The sequence below is a fragment of the Pelobates fuscus genome, chromosome 12 (assembly GCF_036172605.1).
Source record: "Pelobates fuscus isolate aPelFus1 chromosome 12, aPelFus1.pri, whole genome shotgun sequence".
NCBI lineage: Eukaryota > Metazoa > Chordata > Amphibia > Anura > Pelobatidae > Pelobates > Pelobates fuscus.
In genome coordinates, this window is record NC_086328.1 from 32,978,183 (window position 1) to 32,995,537 (window position 17,355).

General features: G+C 41.3%; 1 protein-coding gene across 3 annotated transcripts in view; it reads left to right on the top strand.

The window, feature by feature from the left end:
• Window positions 1-17,355, top strand: part of GNAO1 (G protein subunit alpha o1) — a 182,245-nt gene that overhangs the window by 119,394 nt on the left and 45,496 nt on the right. For all 3 annotated transcript variants that reach the window (XM_063437959.1, XM_063437961.1, XM_063437958.1), the window contains exon 4: window positions 13,870-14,030. In XM_063437959.1, the coding sequence (XP_063294029.1) occupies window positions 13,870-14,030 (161 nt within the window). The remainder of the gene's footprint in view (window positions 1-13,869; window positions 14,031-17,355) is intronic.

The window sequence follows — 17,355 nt, forward strand, 5'->3', positions numbered from 1 at the left end:
CCCGTGGGTTTAACCCAGAATAGCAGCCTTGTAAAGAGCTGGCATGTGAATGCCAGTCTTGGGATATCATTCCTGCATTTTACACATCCAGAGATTCCTGCTATCCTCGTCTTAGTATGTCTAACCATGGCTTCCTTCCTTTTCAAACGTTGCTTATGAAATGTGCAGGGATGCAGAATTGGAGGAAGTGACTAACTATTAATTATATGTCTTATGGATATACTTAAACACATGAGATCATCTCAATGTATCCTTTGTCAAAGCACATTGATGTCTCTATGTCTGTCTGTCAAATCCATACAGTACTGCAATCGCAAAGCCTTTTAATATACTCCACAAATGCAGATGGTCTCCTAGTGCTCAAATCAGAAGTCATAGATTGATCTGTGCTGCTGTAGATACATTTGGATCCCAGTGGGTTAATGATTCTGATCAGGCCTGGGGAGTGTGTGTCACTGTGTCATTTTAATGGACGCCTAGATCTTGATTGACACGTTGGGGGCAGTTTGAATAACACACGGCTCAATTAGAGACATTACGGAACACACTGCAAACTTTCCACACATGTCTTCATGCAAACCACAGAGAGCACATATATTGACATCTTCTTTTCTTTATTCCAATGGTGTAAAAATAGAGAGTATAATGACTTAAAATCAGTCCTTTCCTGTATTCTACACGTTCCCTGTCTAAGTGTGAAAGCGGAATTTTACATTGGATCTCTTGTTCAAAGCATCCTTAGATGTAATTTGCAAACATTCTTTATTTCTTAAGTACCGCCTATTCTTCTGGGAGGCAATTCCATGCATCCACCACCTTTCACTAGAATATACAATAGGATGGTGAATTAAAACTGTTATTTTTACATTTGTAAAATGTACAGGTACCCTATCCGTTAGAGTTAAAATATTTTACCCCTCATGTATGTAGCTCTCTGTTTATACAGCCCCATTTCTCCTTTTACTAGCTATAGCAGTCGCCTTTTCTTTATAGCCTTCGATTGGCTTGTCATCACTGCTGAGCATGAGATGACGCTTTCCTCTTTCCGTTGAGTATGACTAGGGCCTTCTCTCTTGCCTCCGCTCTAACAGTTGCTCTTGAAGGCACTTCGCCTCAGCTGTTGAGCATGAGTGCCTCCCAATGTTAAGTGTAAGTAATGTCTCTTTTTCCTTTTTTTATAGTGTCACCTCCCTTTCCTTTAAACATTTAAATCATGTCCCACCCTCTTCTGTTACACGTACATATATACTCTGTAACGAGAGTGGTACCTCTTCAAACACTGTTGCAAATGAAGGGTTCCTGCCTTGCTCATATTGCATAAGTATCTCCTTCTGTTATCCATGAGTGTGCCTCCATGTCTTATGCATGGTGTCTCTTGCCTGAGAGTGTGAGTTCATTCCTCTGTTTATTGCACAGAAGGTATGCCTTTAATTTCTCTGTACATACCAATAGTGCATATTACCTTTGGCTCATGGCCTTGGTTTCTCTTCATACTCTGAACATGAAGGTTGTGCCTCCTGCTCTTTTGTTGAGCATGTGAGTGTTGCTGAGCATGTCGATCAATCTTCTTATCCTAAAAGTATCATCTGAGCTTTTGAAAGTCACCCGATCTTCCTCTTGAGAGTGAGACTGTTGCCTCACCTTCCTCTGTTGAGTAGAAGTGTGGTCCCTTGTTTAGTGGTGGTGTGAGGTACACTCTCTGCATTGATCTGTTAAGTGTAATAGTTGTGCCTCTTTTCCTTACTCTCCGTAGTATGAATAGTACTTTGAAAGCCATTTTCTTTCCAATTTCACTGTGTGTGATTGTACATCCTTTATTCTAGATCTAGACTATGGTGAGTTGGAGGACTATGTGACTGTGCTAGTAAATTAAAGTGTCCTGTAGGTTGAAAGTAAGTTGGCTTGCGTAGACCCTGCTTAGTAATGAAAAGGTAAATTTTTAGTGCTGTTCCTCTTTATTATCCCCCCTCCCTCCCCCCAAGGTCCAGAGACCAAGCTCATTAATGTACCATTTTGTCTTTTTAGCTCTGCACTCGAAAGTACAGTAGATGGGAAATTCTGTATGTGGTAAGGTGCTCTCTAGAGTCTTGCGCCTGGGTTTTGCCCCCAGAAAAAGGCAGTCTAGATCCAGATGTTAGTGTTTAGGTACACCCCGCACCTCCTCTCTCTCCTTTTCTCCCTGCTAATTCAACAAGTGTGCTGCTTCATAGACTATTTCTGCACAATCCTGCTTCCTCAGAGATGTTTATGTATGTCTGTTTTACATTTTATATCTGATTAAAAAAAAAAAAAAAAAAAGTTCGATCTACAAGAGTAGATGCAGCCGTGTGATTAATTTAACCTATATTGTAAAACAGGAGTTTGTGTTTCAGAGAAATAAAAAATGATTTTGGGGCACTATTTGAGGTGCTTCGAATTCCTATAAATTCACTTTGTGCAGAGTAGCAGAAAAAATAAAAACACCCATTGTCGTGAATTGAAAACCAATTTTCAAAAATTGCTGATTTAAATTTTTTATTTTTTTTTTTGATTCACCACAATTTAATGTTGGTGGGAAGAAAAAAAAAAACAAACCTTTTTTTTTTTTTTATTAAAAGTCATTTTTAAGGTGATATTATCTTTCTTCCGTCCTACCTATAGTATGTGCAGATAATGTTCTGCAATATCCTTTAAGCTCCTATTTTAAAATGTCTCCATTTAGTTCTAGCTGATAAAATTGCCTGGTTCCCCCACATAAAATCCTGCATTTCTCTTCTAAAAAGGCAATCTGTCACGTAGCTGCTTATTTGGGAACAATGGCTAATCATGATCTATATGTTGCTTCTGCGCTTGTGCGGCCTAGTATATAAAACAAACGTCTAAATGGCCAATATAAATTTATAACAAAATGGGGCACTGCTGCAAATGTGTCTGTTCACACTGGGACATAATGCCTTTATGGTGGCTATCATTGTATACTTCAGCAAGAGGACCAGTAGTGGTCTATTCGCTAAAAGCTGAATTTTCAGGAATACACAGTGAATTTTAAAAAAATTATACATTTTAGGACATAATAAGTCTAAATAAAAACATAGCTGACTTTTTGTTTTTTTCACTATTGGTATTTTTACAAAAATTGTTTTTGTATTAAATTTTAATTTAAACTTTAACTAATAACTCTGTATATGAATCCCAACCGTGGTACTTTTCACACAGAAATACTTGTTTAATGCTTATATGCTTACCCCAAGGTAACAGAAGAAGGGCGTATAACTGCTTAGGGGGAACCATGACATACCTGTCTACCAGGATTTATCATCAATTCCCTCTGTCACCCTGCTGTTAATTTTCAATAACATAAATGAAAGTTTAAATATAAAAAAAAAAAATTCAATATGACATCTTAACAGAACGCCTAAAGAGCAGTATAACACAAAAAAACATTAAGCATATAGTGTTTGCTTTCTGTTCCGTGCTATAGGAGTCTCCAGGTTCTTTTCTGCATATCTCCCTTTCATTCTTTTTTTATTCCTTCCTATTCATTTTTCACACATATCTTACGCTGGGCTCAGGCGGCTGGAAGATGAATGTTGCCACGGTAACAAAGCTCTATAATTGAGTTTCTTTTGAATCCGCCACCAAGTGCTTTCTGATGACAAGGACAGAAAGGCCTGGTTTTCAGGCCCTTGTGATGTTTGTGTGTACGCTGTGAGGTTTAGGTCTGTGACAAGTGCTGGCTGGGTTCCCAGCCCCAGTGTTTCTTGTTTCCTTTCCCGTTTCAGTTACACACCCAGAGATGCTTATGTGTCCTCTGCCAAATACGTTTTCAAGCCCATGTGTTCTGTGTTCAGAATACCATAGTGTGAGCCTTCGGTAGAGACTGGTGTTTCTTAGTATGTGAATGCACTAGTTCAAGTAATCTGCTGAAGGCTACTTATCTTAGTAGACTCAAATACATCCCTTGTTTATACAAACACCCTCTTTTTTGTTCCGGGTAATAATGGACAAGCAATCCCTTATGGTTTATGTCCGAGCATGAGCCAGGACAGCAGAGAAATAGAGAATTATGTCAAACGATTTCTTATTGACTGGTAGAAAATAATTTTTTTTATTTTATTTATTTTTTGTCATTTTGTAGTGCAGAGTGAAATAGACGCATCAATAGTAAGATCTATAATGGAATATACCAAGATAAAGACATGGGTAAAAATATGGTTAACGAGGAACATAAAGCATGATATAAGCTAGAAGTTGAGTAGCTATACTAAGAAGATTATGGCATAATATACTATATTTAACTGGGTAGTTGTAATGCCACTGGGTACTTGTCACAAAATAAAACCAAGTGAATATAAGTGTGGAAGTCTCTGCTCTGCATACAGAGCTGTCTATGATAAAGCACGAGCACTATCACCTAAGATTCATCCCACGCCACCAACAGGCCACACTTTAAGGTATAGCTCCAGTCCAGGTATGATTGCATCGCTCCCCCCAAGATGTACCGCATGGACAGTCAAGCTTCAGGTGGGAGAGCTGTGAAACTTCTTCTGCACCAGGGTTCTTCACCCCTCAATTTCCCGGCCTCAAAAAGCGATTTCGCTCCACATTTTTTGCTCTGCAGGGTCTCGAAGCTCCATGATTTGGGTACCTGGGCAGCTGGCAGGGAGTTCCTCCATATGTATCCGCAGCCTAGAATGGGGTCAGTGATCTGACATGGCAGCACAGGTTACGAGCTCTTCAGGTTGAGCTGTGGAGTGAGATCTGACATAGACAAGCTCCCTGAACCACTGGCAGAGCCTGTCAATTGATTATCGAAGCGCTTTCTCCAGTTCAGGATTGCTGAGTTCTCCTGATGTTCTGGGTGCTGTAATGTGATGGCCATCTTGGGCAAGCCATGTGGTCAGCTGTTTGTTAGGAGAGTCCATTGTTGTGGGAGGGAAGTTAAGGGGCTACAGGATCTTTTTCATGCCCCATGTTAAGAGTTAGGCCACCACCCTGGACACCAGGCAGCAAGACAAGCTAGGCCTCATGGTCAGACAACTTGAGTACTCGTTATTTTGTGAGAACTCGAGTTTCTCCATGTTCCTGCTTGGTGCCAAGCAGCACTCTTAATTGTATGAAGCTGCATCCAGTGCGGGTGTAAGCAATAAAAGCGTGTTGTATCGGAGCTAACACAGGACATGTCCTGCCATCTTGGCTGTCAGCCCTCCCTTCCCCCGGTAGAAGATCTTGTAGAGTGTGTAGATGTGCAAGCTCTGTGATTGATACAGTCCTTCAAATTCTGCTATATCCCTAAAAAACTTTTCTTTAAGAAAAGGAATGGGCATAAATTATGATTAAGCTTTGGAACCATAACAATAATGTGTGTGTGGAGGAGGGAAGAGAGGGGGGGGGGGGTGTATATCTTCCAGATGTCTCTTCCTTAATTAGTATCATTATGGTCAATCTACAGGATGTAGTATATGTATTCAGTTTTTGTATTTTGTAATGTTGAAGAGAAATTCTTGCCTGCTTTGCTAATTCTAACACTTCCATGCACTCCTTTGCAGAGTCTTGCATACTGTCTGCTCCTTATGTCATTGCTTGGCTCCCAACTTGCAGACATGCCCTAGGAGGCCACATCCATCATTAGGCAAAGCAGGTATTTGCCTGAAGGAGCATAAATAATTATGGGATCTCAGTAAATCAGATTAATCTGTATTTAATGAACAAGTAAGCAAATCTAGATAAACCCATTACTTGGTTCCAAAGAGCCAAGGCCTGACATACTCCAGGAATCCTCTGTAGGGCTGGCTAAATCTCAAGAACCAGTGTCAATTCCTTTGCACACTTGTATATAATGGAGCAAATTCCTTGGACCCACATAATTGGCGTTGGGTACACTTGAGGAACCCCTTTCCTGGCCCAACACCATCAGGGTTCCTATTATTATGTCCAGATGCTTGTTTGTCGCCATAAACCACCCGGTCTGGAAACTTAGCAGTGTATTGCTACCAAGGGATACAATATTGGTTGCTGTAGACCAGCAGTAGGTGGCTTGACATCTCGATGAGGCTGATGATGGGGGATAATTTAAGGGAGAAAAAACAGTAGGTGGCAGTCTTTACAAGTCTAAGTAGAAATATACGTAGTCTGGCAGGCTGTCAATAAGTGGATGTTGCAGATAAAGTGAGTGTTATGTAGGGGTGGGAGTAGAGTAAGAGGATCATTTTTGCCTGTTGCTTACATGCATTAATAAAACTGATATTATGGCACTACACTGTCGGGTTATTTATATAATCCTCCCCAACACTTGCCGAACTACCCATTTGCCCCATTCCTCAAACAGCAGTCCTTATCACCCCCAAACATTACAAAATACCCTATCCACCAGTGCACATACACTACAAGCCCTATCCCACCCCTGCACACTTACCATACAGCCCTAATGCTAAAAAATTTTTTATTTTACAAGTTTTTTTTGTTTATTTCTTTGTATTAATCTACTCTGGTTTTAGACTTTCATACATTTACACAATAGGTCAGGTGCACCTCTGATATGTTTAGGTGAAAAACAATACAATCATGATCTTTTAAATTTGTATGTAATGATCAAGTTTATACACAATAGAAAATATCACTAGTTCAGTACGTGTACAGTATCACTGCGGCAATTTAGTTTTACTATCCCTGCCTGGAATATTCCTAAAACCAACAAACACATTTTTAAACATATCCTTTATACTTCCTCCCATCAATTACGGTAGTTTGTTTTTTTGTTTTATGTATGACACGTACACAGAAATTAAAGCGCACGTAAAAATGAATAAAAATCTTTATCAAGCATGTGTATGTGACCGAGAAAGTGTCACTGGCCCAATTAATTACACTGTTAAATTATTAAACTGCTAAAGGGACATTCAAGGCTAAAACACATCAATTTCAAACTACAATCCACTATAATCTATGCAAAAAAAATACATAAAACATACCCAATAGAAAAATAATAGTGTACTCTCAACATTAGTTGTTTCCTGCTAATCTTAAGCAACCAGGAATTAGCTGAGATCAACTAATACGGATTGTCCCATTTTTTCTGCAAAGGCAGAACTGTGCATAACTTGTAAGGTAAAATCACCACGGGATATTTAGCTCAACTGCTGTGAGTACTTTCATTTATGGGGAAAAAAAAAAAATGAATGAAACTACTCAACCAGTTCATCACTGCTGCCAGGTGGTATATTTAACTTTTCAAATGGCTTAATTTACATCTTGCATACTAGGTACATATACTACTATATCCTTCAGCATCTTAACTATAAACAAAGATAACTAATCTAAATCAGGATTGGACTAAACCCAGGAAAATATTACAAAGTTTTGGCAATTAATGTTTGATATATTTTTCCAATAATAAGCTCTTCTGAATGTGCTCACAACTCCAGATTGGCAGGGCCGGATTAAGAGCACACTGGGCCTGGTGCTGACAATTATGATGGGCCTAATTACAGAATCTTATTGACCAAAAACACTAAAACAGTCATACCTCCCAAAAAGGGGGCATGTCTGTCCAAAGAATTTGAAGGACAGCCTGGCATGAATGCATGTCAGGCTGCCAGCCAATCCTGCAGGCTGTCCAACTAAGGGCATACTATGCAGGCAGCACCCTGAGCTTGACATAAATGCATCTAATGATGCGCTCACTCCATGCTTTCTAAGGACTGCCCCCTAGCACTCACATGTCCACTTGTCTCCTTACCTTATTACTAGCAGGCAGAAGTTCCTGGTATATAGTCTGAGACAGAGAAAAGGTGTATGTAGTGAGTGTAAAAGAAAGGGGACATGCCACAGTGTTACAGAGACCAGCGTCTGCATTACCTAAACTAATTTTATTGTCAGCCAGTCCACACAAGTTTTGTTCCCATACATCCCTCTTAAGCTTCCAAACGTAAAGGGACACTATAGTCACCATAACAACTACAGCTTATTGTATTTGTTCTGGTAAGTAGAATCATTCCATTCAGGCCTTTTGCAGTAAACTGTCTTTTCAGAGAAAATAACTCCACTGGCCACTCCACTTCCACCACCACTTCTGATTATGTCAGCAGACAGTCAGTTCAGAGGCAGAGCCAGCAGCTGCAGACTTGAATACAAGTTATATTTTACTATACTTAAGGAGGCAAGAAGGGGCCAGGGTGGTGGTTTTAACATAATACATGATTGTGATTGTGTTCCTGACCCTATAGTGCTCCTTTAAACAAGAGTATGTGAAGAGTAGTTAGGGTTGCCACCTTTTGTTGGAAAAAAATACCAGCCTTAATCATTTGTATAATCACAAGGAGTGACATCAGAGAAAATTCTGTAAAATCACCAGACTACTCACAGTTTGATTCTGCTGTATAGATGGATTGCTCCCAGTGTCTCAGTCTCGCAAGTCACCCAGTGTCTCAGTGTCCCTATGTATCACAGTGTCAGTGTCCCCATGTCGCCCAGTCCCCTAGTCTCTCAGTGTCTCAGTGTCCCCATTTCTCCCAGTGTACCAATGTCTCAGTGTGTCCCCATGTCACTAGGATACTGGGGACACTGAGAGACCCGGGGACACTGAGAGACCCGGGGACACTGAGAGACCCGGGGACACTGAGAGACCCGGGGACACTGAGAGACATGGGGACACTGAGAGACTAGGGAGACATGGGGACACTGAAACATTTGTGGACACTAAGACACTAGGGACACAGAGACATGGGAACACAGACACTGGGAGACTAGGGGAAACTGGGAGACTAGGGGACACTGGCTGGGAGACAGACACTTGGGGACACTGGGAGACATGGGGATAGTTGTGGACATAGACATGGGGACACTGGGACATATAGGGACACTGGGAGACATGGGGACACTAGGCACACTGAGACACTATGAACACAGACACTGGGAGACATGGGGACACTGAAACATTTGGGGACACTAAGACACTAGGGACACAGAGACATGGGGACACCGGGAGACTATGGGACACTGGCTGGGAGACAGACACTTGGGGACACTGGGAGACATGGGGACAGTTGTGGACATAGACATGGGGACACTGGGACATATAGGGACACTGGGACACATGGGGACACTAGGCACACTGAGAGACATGGGACACAGATACTGGGAGACTTGGGGACACTGAGACACTAGCGACACTGGATGGGGGACATGGGGACACTGGGAGAAATGGGGACATAGTGTCTCTGTGTCCCAGTGTCTCCCAATGTCCCTATGTTTCACAGCATCCCCATGTGTCTCAGCATCCCCATGTGTTCCAGTGCCCCCTAGTGTCTCAGTGTCCCCATGTTTTCCAGTGTCTCCAAGTGTCTCAGTGTTTCCAGGTCTCCCAGCGTCTGTGTCCCCAGGTCTCCCAGCGTCTGTGTCCCCATGTGTCCTAGTGTCTCAGTGTCCCCTAGTGTCTGTGTCCCCATTTGTCCCCTAGTGTCTGTTTCCCCTAGTGTCTCAGTGTCCCCTAGTGTCTCAGTGTCCCCATGCGTCCCTGCTGCCTTTCTCCCCATCCCTCTCTTACCTGAGCTGTAGAGCTGCTGTCTGGACTCTGTGCTGTATTGCTGCTCCCCCACGGATCAGTAAGTAGTAGAGAGAGGCAGGGATATGCTGTAACTTCCTATCCCTGCCTCTCTCCACACACAGTGGCCCCCCCTACTGGCCGGTGCTGGTATTGCAGAGTAATCTCCATTTATTCTGAGAAAAATACCTGCATTTGTATTGCCGGTAGTACTGCAATACTGGCACGGCCAGGCAGCCTCAAATACCAGTCAGGTGACAAACCAGTAAAATACCAGTCAGACGGCAAAGCTAAGAGTAGTGTGTAAAAAAAAAAAAAAAAATTTTTTTTTTTTTTTTTTAAATGGGCCTATTCCATGGGCCTGGGCCTGGAGCTGCAGCTCCATCAGCCCCTATGTTAATCCGGCCCTGCAGATTGGATGTGTGTGTACCGATATACCCTGAACATTTCTCGCTCACTGCTACCGATACTCCTGATACCTGGATCTAGTTTGTCATTTCAGCTGTGTTCTGGTTCACGTTGTTAATTCTGTTTTGTACATCGAACGGTCTCTGAAACTGTGCCTCATCTGCTTTCCTGTTACCTAAGGACAGGGGGTCACAGCTATTAGGCCAGAGTTCTTTTGATGTAAATGCTAGGAGCTCAGCATGGGAGAACTATTTATTATACAATCTCTGAGCTCCCTATAGATTTTATTCTCCGAATGCTGATCCAAGACTCTGTCCTTGAAGATTCTACTGCTTGAAATCTGAATTCATATGAGAATTCCACTAGCTTCCAGACTGGCCAGACAATATAATATCCTCCAACTGTCAATGACAACCACATCACCCTAAGCCAGACATGGCCTTTGGTAATGGGTTTTGTTACCCCATGAATGCTTGAGGACAGACGTTCACCTATTTAGCTGCATGGATATCCTGTTGATTTGCAAACTGCTTCATCCAGAGAGCTGCAGAACTAACGTCTTCCCTGGGGTATTTTTAGTGCCTCAAAGCTTCTGCTGAGCGGTTCATGAAATGGAACCCCAGAGCTGCGGCAGTTCCATATTTGCATCACTTGGCAGACAGATGGAGAGGGAGACTTTACAATCAGGGATGGACAGAGCTGAAGGCATGTGGGGAACAGGAAGCTGAAACTACGACCCAATGCCAGATGAAGATTTCAAATGTAAATTATGCCCACTGTGCGGAGGGAGGTGGGCTCAGTGTGAAAGGTTATTCCCAGCATGACAAACACCCCGGAGAGAAGCACAGTGCAGCTTTCACACATCTCATTGGTCTTTATTCACTAATGAAGCCAATATAGAGGGCTTAATAAATTGTATGTTCTGTACTGGAAGAAGCTGCTGGGATATCTGTGTTTGGATGATGTGCTTGTCAGGGTTACTGACCACTGATAAACCTTCTTCTCTCTGACCACCTCCTATAGCTAAGGTTGTGCATCAAATCATATTAACGTTTCCATGTATACTGGAAGATGCTGAGCTGTTAAAAGGATCCCATGCGATGCTACTTTATATCCCCACTGCAACACGAATGTTAAACTGATGCTTTCTTTACTATAATTTACTGCGCTAACACGAAGTATAAAGATTGGTGTAACATCTTCATAGGGATATATATAGATATGGCGAGAGAGAGATCTACAGGATATGGCATATATCATCTTCTAGATCAGGGGAAGGCAACCTTCGGCACTGCAGGTGTTAGACTAGATCTCCTATTATATCCATAATGCTGGCAAAGAATCAGGGGAGAGATAGTCCACAACATCTGGAGTGCCAAAAGGTTGTCTACCCGTGTTCTAGACTCTATTAATGTAACGGTTAAATCAAAAATGCATTTTCAATATTTCTGGGGCTCCATATATATTTTTTCTGAATTGATATTGCTCCCCTTGCTTTCATCCCACAAGTATGGGTGGGGTACGGAGTAAGTCCAGTGCTGAATCTCATCTCCTTAGTGTACATTTATGTGCCTCCTCCTACCTAGCCATGCTCAATTGATATATACCTTGTAAAATCTGGAAGCGGCAGTAAGAATTGTGTTCTAGCATTCAGATTGGGAAAGTAGGCAGTATCCTAAAACATTCTTTGATTTAAAAAAAATCTGGCTTTATTAGTAATAGTTTGTAACTGTCCACGTAGAAGGTTCCGAACGACTTATGTTGCATTCACATTCATAAAGTCTCCTATGTTATGAGTCTGTAACACTGTCTTAGAGCAGAGTTGGCTATTTTGATTTTTCCATAGAAACTGGAGCCAAAAATGATCCTCAAAAGAAAGCGCACATGTTTTAGCTTTAACGTGGATTACATTTTTTCACAAGAGAGCATTTTAAAAAAAAAACTGCTGTCGTTCAGCAATATTAGGCCAAGAATAATGTGCTATTTATGCAGCGATTACCGTATAAGGTGCTTCTCAAAAAAATAGTTTTTGAGAAGAAAAACTGCTATAAATCTATACCTGCGCTAGAGGGATGTTAGATGAGAGTGTGGGAAACGAGCCAAAATTGTATATCCTAACCCTGCAAGAAATGTAGAGGAATGTACAGTCTGAGTTTAGTGTAATGCTGGATTCATTGCAGTTTGTAAGTATTTGGACAGCTTTCACTTGAGAACGAACTTACAATGCTACATGCTACTGCACATACTTTGTCAAAAGCAACTAAATTTCCAATTATCGTTCGTAATGTGCGAGGCTTTGTATTATTAAATATAGTTTCTGGACATAAATATTTATTTAAAAATACCCGTCTTCATTTTATGCTGTTAGTCATTGTTTGATTTCAAACAACGCTGGATGTTCTGGAGGTAAAACAACAAAACTCGTGCTACTGTCCAAATACTTGTCGATTGCCCTACATGATGCATTCTGACTTTATTGCAAAAGGTGGTCTATGTCACACATTGTGATTATTTAGTTAGAGGCATGTGTCAAATGGTAGGTTTCAAGTTAAAGGAGGGGACTATCACAATGTTGGGTTTAGTGCAGGGGTGGGGAACCTTCGGCCCTCCAGATGTTTTGGACTACATCTCCCATAATGCTCTTACAGGCATAATGCTAGCAAAGCATCAAGGGAGATGTAGTCCAAAACATCTGGAGAGCCAAAGGTTCCCCACCCCTGGTTTAGTGTAATGGGATGATTTGGTGCAATGGGAAGGATTTGTAACATTATGACTTTGGTGCAATGGGAACGATTTGTAACATTCCCAAGTTGGTTGTAACATTCTGGATTTGGTGGAATGGGAAGGATTTGTAACATTCTGGATTTGGTGCAGTGGGAAGGATTTGTAACATTCTAGATTTTGTCTAATATGAAATATTAAATAAACATTAAAAAAACAGATCGTCAGGCACTATATATCTGGAAAGACCTACACCTTAATCTCTATTAATGTACATGGCAACAATCTTAGTCACAAACAGTTGATCAGTTTAATTAATTTTATGTCTAATTACATTAGTCTGAAGATTCATACTTATATCCTGTAGCTCAGATCATAATATGCCCCTAGGTCATCTTTGACCTACATGGGCTATCCAGATAACCTCCTGCTTGTCTGTAATCCCATAGTGTTTGCTTTTTGGTTCCTTTTTTCCTTTTCTTTTTCTATTTATAGGACTCTGCCTACTTAATTTACTGCCCTAATAATGTCTTATTTGATGTCTTCTGATCTAATACTTTCATAAGGGTAACGTCAGACTGCCAACATTTGCATGGACTTTTGTCTTGAACAGGACACAAAATCCAAAATCAATCCTGTAGTTCTATATAGACTAAATAGTCAGTTTGACTTTTATCTACTATCACTATGTTTCAATAAATTTATTCCCTCATACAATCAAAAATCAAGATGTCTTTTTTGGTTGCAGTGTCTGCAAGTGATGGTTCCCAATCTGGTTCAAGCGGAATGTTTGGCTGCAAAAATTGCTTCGCTATCAATTCATGCCCGGCTTATTCAACTTTTAATTTAGTATGAAGCTTCTTCGAAGTTTAACGCAAACTATGAAATCTGAACTCCAGATTCCAGACCAAGACGTTTAAACTCTCTCCTTTGTTCTCCTGTAGATTTATCTAGATGTTTTGCTTCTGTAATTAGTATATTTGAACCATGAAGAATAATTACAAGTTTTGTCTGATTTAGAGTATGGTTTTAACCTTCATTTCCTAGGAATTTGAGGAACATGTAAGAGTGATATGACACTTAGCATTTGGGTGTAGACCATAGTCCACCGCTGTCGTAGATGTATAGAGCTTTAGAGAATCCTGTCCTACATTTGTTTTATTTATTCTGACTCTCATTTTTTCACTTCTTCACAATTTTTCCAACTTTTTCTTCCACAGGCAGATGCCAAGATGGTGTGCGACGTGGTGAGCCGCATGGAAGACACAGAGCCTTTCTCTCCTGAGCTGCTATCCGCCATGATGAGACTCTGGGCAGACTCTGGAATACAGGAATGCTTCAATCGATCCAGGGAATACCAGCTTAATGACTCTGCTAAATAGTATGTTACCTTTTATTGTATCTTTGTTCTTTCACGGTGTTATTGTACTCTTAAATTGGTGGAACACAATGACCGCATAAATACTGTGAGCACATTGTAGCATGGAAGTGGTAGGCATCTAAAACATACCCACAGAAAAGGAGATTCAGCGACTGCAGTATGTGTTTGAGTTTCACAGTGGCATAGGGTGGGCAGGGCTTCACTAACAATAATTTCTCATTGCCCAAATGAGCAAAAATAAAATGGTGAAATTACTGTTTAGTAGATACATCTCCAATGAATACTTGCAGGAATTTTTCATGCATGTATTTGTTATATTTTAAAAGTGCTTGAAAATGCTGCAGATCTTATGAATGTCATCCTTAGCAAGCCCTCCACTTTATCCCGGAAGAGACTTTCAGTCTCTTCACAGGGAAATAACCAATCTGAGGCTTCTTATTGAGAAGCCTCTGTATTGGTGCTCACTTACATGCGCATGCCGGCTCATGCACATGCGCAACTTTGGTATGAGGTCTGTGTGGGAGTAGGCAGAAATGCATGCCACTTCTGTTAGCTTAGGGAGATAACAGAAAGAAGCTACAAACCTACCTGGCTGTTTGATTGACAGCTGGGTGGGTGTTCCCTTGTTAAGTTATAAAAGTGCTGATAAACTAGTGTTAAACTAGGATACTCCTCCCTCGATGGGGCTGTAGTGCGGGCAGGTGGGCATTGTGGCTCTAGTGAGTTCATAGGGGCTGTAGGGGCATATCCCAAGCCCAAATTGGATTTGCAAAAAAAAAAGCACCTAGATGGAAGGCTCAGGCAGGGGCACCGCTGATTGTTTTAGAACAGATAGCTGATGCTCTAAGCAATCAGTAGCTTCCCATTTATTAAGAAAGTGATTTTATTTTATGAATGGTGAGCTACTGTGGCCTTATCTGGCCTTATCTGGCCTTATCTGGCCTTATACTGGCCTTATACTGGCATTATGGTGCCTTATACTGGCATTATTATGACCACTTCATGCCAGTCAGTGGTGAGGTGAGCCAGCGCCAGGTACCTCCTCGCACCATAACAACCCCATTTCAATAAAACCATTATGGTGCCCAAACTGGTCATTTTAAGTCTACATAGTAGACCAGGGAGCTGACATTGCTTTACTAGTTCTGCATTTGTAGTCACTGATATTGATTGGAATTATCTTAAATACTTACTTCCCTGCTACTCTCATGCCATGTTCATGGGACTTCTATACTAATGTAACACTCACCCCCACGGACGCTTTTGCCCCAAACACTTCCCAAAGCAGGGCCTTCTTTACTTATTATGCCGACATTATGGTTCTTGCGCTCTTCTTTCTAAACAGAGCACTTCCCGAAGGCTTATTTCCCAGTGTCTCTGCATCTGAATTTAGTGTCTGTCACTCTTTTTCCCTATTGCTCTGGCTAAGTGTGAGACAGGCTTGCCAGTGCCGGGAGGATAATCACAGTAACTACAATGCAGATGCTGTAATTGCTGTGAATGAGAGCAAGAAAACAATTTGTAGAAAGGTTCTCCTGCTCTCGTCAGTATTTTTATTTTATTGCTATATATTTTCTCGCAATCCTGATCAATTTAAAGAGGAAATGTTATGTTCTTACAGTTGAGTATAAGTTGGAGTACCCATGACAAGTGGATTTTAAATAACAGTCACCATGAGGCACAAGGGAGACGCTGGTAACGTTATGAACTGCAAATTGAGAGCTTTGAGCTTTGGATGTAAATCCATTAACCCTTTGATAACCAAAGTTGTATGCAATGCATTTTATTTGCGATGTGCTGTGCGTCTTTTTTGGAGCCCAAGTGGTTAATTAAAACCCAATTTAATGAGAAAGTTGTCCCAGTTTTGTCAGTTGAAGTAAAAGGCCTGACATTTATTCCTAGCACATTTCCCAGAATCGTGTGAAACGAGGCTTCGGGCTGTATCAGATTCCATACACATTGGGTTTCTTCTGTTTCGTTTCATTCGAACTTTCAGGTGATTTTAATGAGACAATTTGGGGAAGAGACAAATTAAAACCATGGTGAATTAAAGGAACACTATAGTCACCTAAATTACTTTAGCTAAATAAAGCAGTCTTAGTGTATAGATCATTCCCCTGCAATTTCACTGCTCAATTCACTGTCATTTAGGAGTTAAATCACTTTGTTTCTGTTTATGCAGCCCTAGCCACACCTCCCCTGGCTATGATTGACAACTGGTTTCACTTTCAAACAGATGTAATTTACCTTAAATAATTGTATCTCAATCTCTAAATTGAACTTTAATCACATACAGGAGGCTCTTGCAGGGTCTAGCAAGCTATTAACATAGCAGGGGATAAGAAACTCTTAATTAAACAGAACTTGCAATAAAGAAAGCCTAAATAGGGCTCTCTTTACAGGAAGTGTTTATGCAAGGCTGTGCAAGTCACATGCAGGGAGGTGTGACTAGGGTTCATAAACAAAGGGATTTAACTCCTAAATGGCAGAGGATTGAGCAGTGAGGCTGCAGGGGCATGCTCTATACACCAAAACTGCTTCATTAAGCTAAAGTTGTTCAGGTGACTATAGTGTCCCTTTAAGCAGCCAGATTTGTTTAGTTTCCTGTTAATTACCATTGTCTTTCATATGTATGCCTCCTCCAATGACTTAGATCTTGCCTTTATACAAGAATGCTGGCTACATAATATAAATGTTGGCTACATAATATAAGTCATACAAGGTAACAAAAGATTATAATTCCGCGCTTAAAGGACCACTATAGGCACCTAGACCACTTCAGCTCAATGAAGTGGTCTGGGTGCCAGGTCCATCTAGTGTTAACCCTGCAGCTGTAAATGTTTACACCTGGGTAATCCAGCCTCTAGTGGCTGTCTCACTGACAGCCGCTAGAGGCGCTTCCGCGCTTCTCACTGTGAAAGACGCTGACCTCCATATGAAAGCATTGAGAAATGCTTTCCTATGGACTGTTTGAATGCGTGTGTGGCTGAGGGAGGAGAGTTCCCCAGCGTAGCGGGAGCCCGGCGCTGGAGAAAGGCAAGTGTTTAACCCCTTCAGCCCAGCGGGAGTGGGACCCTGAGGGTGGGGGGGACCTAAAGACCCCATAGTGCCAGGAAAACGAGTTTGTTTTCCTGGCACTATAGTGGTAATTTAAGTAAAATGATTACAGTCCAATGGCAGCTCCAACACCAAATACACAATCTCTCTCATCCGAAAATTGGGTAAAAACAGGTGGAAGGTGCAGTGCCTAAATAGTCCTCGTTAGGATATATGAAATGTAAAAAAAGAACAAAAAAAACAAACACAATAGTGTAATCTTTTATAT